The sequence below is a fragment of the Pelmatolapia mariae genome, linkage group LG23 (genome assembly GCF_036321145.2).
Source record: "Pelmatolapia mariae isolate MD_Pm_ZW linkage group LG23, Pm_UMD_F_2, whole genome shotgun sequence".
Classification (NCBI taxonomy): Eukaryota; Metazoa; Chordata; class Actinopteri; order Cichliformes; family Cichlidae; genus Pelmatolapia; species Pelmatolapia mariae.
In genome coordinates this window covers 38,101,501-38,107,500 of record NC_086246.1, presented here as the reverse complement: position 1 = coordinate 38,107,500, position 6,000 = coordinate 38,101,501, and the positions used below count along the sequence as shown (strand labels likewise).

General features: G+C 38.5%; 1 protein-coding gene across 2 annotated transcripts in view; it reads right to left on the bottom strand.

The window, feature by feature from the left end:
* Positions 1–206, bottom strand: part of LOC134620278 (gamma-aminobutyric acid receptor subunit gamma-3) — a 72,455-nt gene extending 72,249 nt beyond the window's left edge. For both annotated transcript variants that reach the window (XM_063466350.1, XM_063466351.1), the window contains exon 1: positions 43–206. In XM_063466350.1, the coding sequence (XP_063322420.1) occupies positions 43–95 (53 nt within the window). In that variant the 5' untranslated portion in view covers positions 96–206. The remainder of the gene's footprint in view (positions 1–42) is intronic.
* Positions 207–6,000: the final 5,794 nt, after the last annotated feature.

The following is a 6,000-nucleotide window of genomic DNA, read 5'->3' as shown; positions in this document are numbered from 1 at the left end:
GCATCACCAAAACGCATCACGCGACTAAAGGGCGCCACTTACCAGGTATGAAGGGCTGAAAGAAGTAGGATATAAGCCAGTAGCGGGGGTGTCATGTTTGTCGCAGGAGGACAACAAGTAGAGATGTGTGAGAGGACGGTGCGTAAGGTGTCGGTGTCTGGACGCGACGGTCACTGCTGCTCAGGGGAGAAAACGTAAGAGCAGCCCTTCGTAGTTTGTAATCCAGCAGAAATGTAATTCATTGTTGTGAAATAGATCCGTCCTCGTGGGAGTGCCTCCTCGTATAGACGGAGGAGCAGTTGGTCTCACCTGTACAGGGTTGCAATTCCTGGATAGCGGACGCTGCTTGTGTTTTACGCAGGTGCGCACACTCTGAATGCGTCCCCCTGAAAGCCCCTGGTCCACCAAAAACTCCTCCGTGGCCAAACCTGCGTCACTCCACCGTAGGGGCTACTTTACAGATCTTATTAGAGCTGTTACACCTGTTCTCTTTAGTGGTGTTTTTCTTTCTTTCTAATTATCCGTACAAAGTGCCAAAAGAACGCAAATGTATAGATCATTTGTATGCAAGGCAGGAGTGTCTGTGTGCATAGATATGATTATTTTTATGGCAGGAACTAAAGTTTCTTATTTTAGTGGATTTTTTAAATTTTAACTGGTACCAAAAACTCTGACAGAACAGTAAAAGTGATACGGGTGATGTCATCTTATTGGCACTTATGTGCGACCAAAAACTTCTATATATAAAAATAGAATTTATATTTATTTATATTTATTTAATATTTATTATAAGCTAGATATCGATTATCAGATAACAGCTGTTCTCATTTGTCTACTGATTTGCTTTTATTGATCGACTAATTGTTGCATATGTTTTAATGATGCACCTGTGAGGCAGCCTCTTTGTTATTCATTTGAAAGCTTGTATATCAAAGTGCAGCAAGAGCCCTTTTAAAGCTACCAAACGCTGCTAATTGTCATGCAGCCTCTTAGGGAATGAAGCCGCCTTTGTGGCCGTGTTTGTGATTGTAATTGAGAGCCCTTGTCATGCTGTGTGTACAGCCCCTGTCTTCTTCCTGTGAGGATGTGATTTATTTAAGGCTGAATGCATAAGGTGGTGCTCCACTGAATGTTGTGCTTCGATAAAGGACTCCAAAGATGCAAAAAAAGGCTCAAACATTAAATTTATTTTTCTAGTATGGGTCAAGTACATAGACTGTATCAAAGCTGGAGTTTGATTATTTGAAGGCTAATCCTCAGATAGGCTAAACTGTAGGGGTGAATCACAAGCAAGCAGACACAACATACTTATACAGTCCTAGAATTTCACTCACCCAAATTGGTGCTCAGACTTCTTGGATGCCCTTTTAGTACAATTAACTGCACAGCATCCATATTATTGGTCACATAACTGCAGAAGTAATGCTCCAAGAGGATCTGACACCACTCAAGAGATCCATTTCTAGGACGTGAATAAGTAGATGCCTCTTTTGGTATCCACGTGCCAATCAAAGCAGCCACAGAGGGTGAATTTTTATTACATGCACCCCCTGTGCAATTGTCAAGAAGGGGGACATTGACTATAGAGACCAAAACATTTTTTGTAGTAGGCTGTAGACATGTTTATTTCTCCTGTAAAGTTGGGCAATTTAACAGGAGAGTCTATGGGGAGTGACTCACTGCTGGAGCCTCAAGTGGACATTAGAGGAACTGCAGTTTTTTTCCACCTCTGTGATGATTTAATTTTTTTTAACCCCAGAGATTGCTGCTTAGTCAGGCTTTGTTTCCCATAATGCAGCTGCCTCCTATGCTCACACCTCCAAAACATGCCTGTTTTGAGTTTCTGTCAGAATAACCCTGATGACAAAACGGATGACATCACCAGGGTGAAACTGGGGAGTAGAGAAAGTACTGAAGTGTACCTTTAAAAAATAAAAAATAAAAAACCAAGGGCATGAAGCCCTGCCAATGACAAGACATAAAACAAGCAACCCCATGCTGTAGGTAAAGGTGTTTTCTGTCAGTTTTATGATTGCCCCTCTTCAGGAGCAATCATAATTTTCCTTCAAAGAACACTCTGATTGGTCCTTGGTGGCATTGATTTCAAATGAATGGCTGGACAATAGAGGAGGAGTTGTCCAGCAAGAACACAAAGATAAATAATCCCTGTGTGCCAGCACTGTAAAGCACGATGAGCAGTGAGTGCCAGCCACAGCAGCCTCACAGGACTCACATGCACGGGCCTGGTTGGATGTGCGCTTTAACAGACCCTAGTGAAGCCCGTCTGCAGTGCTGCTGTCACCCTCTGCTGGTTAAAAGTAGATCTGCACACTCTAAAACACAGTGCATGTGCTGCTCTAATTAGGACTGTTCCATGCAAACAAGGCTAGAACATAAATCGTCCTCATTATCCTGCTGCTTTAACTGGTCACTAATGTGATGCCTACTACAAACATACAGGCTCAGTAGACCCAAAGGAAGTGATTAAGGACATGCTAATTTGTATTACCTTTGGCATAAATTGACTTTCAGTGTGAACATCCACAAGAGATATTAATTAATTTGAAAAGTGCTATACAAATACAATATAGCCCACATTCCAGTGTAGAAAAAATAATGATAGTTTAATAATGCCTAAGAGTTTTCACTATTTTTTTCTACGTTTAAACCTGCGAAACTTGGCAAAGTAATAAGACAGCATCTATGTGATTTCCATCAATCTATTAGTTGGTTATTAAACAGATTGTTTCCCTTTGTAAAGTAACTTTACAGCAACTCTCGGTTCATTGTCACTCAGCGAAAAGTTCAATATTTCACTCACAGGAAGTAAAGCAGGACTGTGTTATCTGTTTTTAGAGTTTTAGCTCAACTTTAAAAGTTTCTTTGAATGCTGGCCTTTGCTTTCAGTGAAGTGCACACATACAGATGCTGGTGGTGAGATGACTGACAAGAAAGCGCTGATTTCTATAGCATTGTTTGAAAGTGTGACTTTGTTGTGAAACAGCAAAGTTTTCAAATTATTTGATAACAAATTAAATCTGTTTTCAAATCAAACAATTTCTTCCTTGTTCTGTCAGAGGCAGCGTAACCTTTGTTTCTGTACACAGTTTAGACAGTTTATACTATCAGACGTTTTCTGCTTACCTTTCATGGTGCTTCTTTCACGAACTATGCATCAGTGCAGAGACTCCACGCCTGCAGGATACCTGTGATATCAGTATTTTAATGTGTTGTTTTCTTCTTTTTTTTTTTAAGTCATTTCCTTCTCTGCATACATGACTGCAGTGTGTGAGCATCCGTCCAAGCTCTAAATTAAAGTTTGCAGTAAGGCACTGATGTGCATTGATTAGCAAGGGAGCAGGATATTGTGCTGACTAAATCAAAGGTCACACAGAAAATGTCAGAATTTGCAAAGATGTAAAAATAAGCATTGTGGGGAGAAAAAAACCCCTCAGAATATCTTCCATACAAATCCTTTAATCAATCCAACAGTTCAGCATCCTGCAAAGCCTCAGCGATTCATGTTCCTGGTGATGTGAAGATGACTTTGAAATACAATGCTGAAAAAGATGAGGCTGAATAATTTGCTTTAACTTTCAAATGACTTCTTTAAACTCTTTTTTACTGTCCTGTTTATGGGCGCTGGCTGTTATCCTCTCTGATCTCCATTTAACAATGTTAGCTTTGTTATCTTCATTTTTTTATCACTTTTCTGACAAATGTGTTTTTGTCCTTTGTCTGGCACCTTGCAACTGTAATATAAAATGCTGTATTATTATATTAAAAGGCTTTTGTTAAGCACATGAAATTTAAAACCTGTGAATCAAATTTAACTAATGATTTTTTATATTACACTTCACTTCTATAATATTTCTTCTAAAAGCTTTTTGGTGATTTCATACTCTATCTAGCTCAACACAATGCCTCCACCTGACCCTGAAGGTTGTGCAGTGACTGAATTTTTTTAAAGGTGAAGGAAAGATAAGTAAAAAACAAAATCACAACCACTTTTAATGCTCTGATGTTACAGTCTTTTGTGTTGCTGCAGAGGAAAGTTAGATTCACACATGAATCTCCTAATCAAAATGCACATTCAGCATTTCATGTATCAACTTATACCAGAGAGCTATAAGCACGGGCTATAGATATTTTGTATGATGATAAAGTAGCTGCAGTATATGCCCGAACATAAGGTACAGTGAATGTGTCCTAGCCCTGCTGACTAAGCAGTTTTGGAGACATGTCTTATACAGTATGCATAATGAAAAGAATGTTTATTTTTTACTTGGCACAGTAAGTTTCTTTTACTTTTAATAGTTTCCACTTCTGATGTTTGTCCACCATGAACTGTGCCACACCAAATAAGAAGAGCTTACAAACAAAAGGCTTTAAAGTGTAGCCTGCATTCATGTTCTGTTATAATAACCATGAATACAAGTTTGCAGCTTGGAAATAGCATTCAGTTGCAGAAAGCATGCAAATCTATCTTTATCAAATCAAATCAAAATCAAATCAAATCAAATCACTTTTATTGTCACATCACATGTGCAGGTACACTGGTACAGTACATGTGAGTGAAATTCTTGTGTGCGAGCTTCACAAGCAACAGAGTTGTGCAAAATACAATAATGTAAAACAAGCAAAATATAAAAATGGCTAATCTAAAAAGTAATAAATATATGTACAATATGTAAAGGTATATACATTACTGAATGTGTATACTAAATATGTTTTTCTACGTGTGTGTGTTTGAGTGTGTATATAGTATGTATATGCATGTTTTACAAATGAAATAAAGTAAACAATAAAATAAGATATATAAAATATACAGAGGTTGGTATGTGCAAAACAGTGTCTAGCCCTTTAAAGCCAAGTGTATCGCATTTGATACATTAATATTATTTTATTTCGTCAGAAGGGTCAATAAACATTTTATTTCTTTTAAAAATCAAGAATGTTCTTGGAATTATTTCATGTTTCAGGCTTTAAAAGACTGTGATAGTCAATATTAGAGAAAAAGCTTTGATGTAACCTGTAGAAATGTGAGAAGGTTAGTGATGGAAACACAAATGTACCTGACTTTCATGCAGCTCAAATTCCGTTTGTCTCAGTTCCTTCTACTGAACGTTTCCTCTGTTTAAAAATGCATTTCCTCCTCGCTGTTATTAAGAGTTTAGTCATGAAGAATTATTGGGTTTGTAAGGCCCTTCCAATATAACGTCTTGGCATACATTGATGCTGTATAACCAGAATCCTTGATTAACCCAGGGGAAAGTGTTCAAAGTGCTGAGCAGGCCCCAGGAGTGCACCTAGGATCTTCTGATCAGTGGTCAGATGCGTTATCCATTGCACCAAGGGAGAAGTCTACTTGTCGTGTTTATGCTGCTATCAATAGTATACAGCGCCACAAAATCAAATCACAAATCGGTGATCCCATGTTGTCCTTAAACAAAGCTAATGGCTTTCATATGATGGGTTAGCTTGACCTACAGGTTGCAGGGAGTGCCACTGGCCCACTTCATCAAGAAAATGTCACCTTTTTTTTAGTCTGGCATTTAAAATGTGTGCATAAAGGGACAGAAGGAATAACACATTCTTTAAGCATGGAGTGTGGTTTGATGCTGTGGACATGTGATGTTGGTGACAGCTTATTGTGACTTAGAGTATGGCCTTGCTGAACGGGCAACTTAAACAGAGCTAAATCCTTGTTGAACAGATGTGAGCCAGATGTTACTGCCACAGAGACCCCCACGATAGATTTAACAAACAAGTGGACTGCTACATGAGCCGGATATAGATGTATATAATCAAAGGAGGAGCAGTTGAACGTGCAGTTGTTGTTCCATCAAGCAAGATTAAGCCATCGTCTCTTTCACCACGTCGATGTAGCTAAAAATGTATTCACTCAATGTGCGTATTTATATGAAAGGATGAAACTGATAAAGCATCTTGCACTCATCAGATTACATTCTATACATGCAATGCTACAGCGGAGATGAT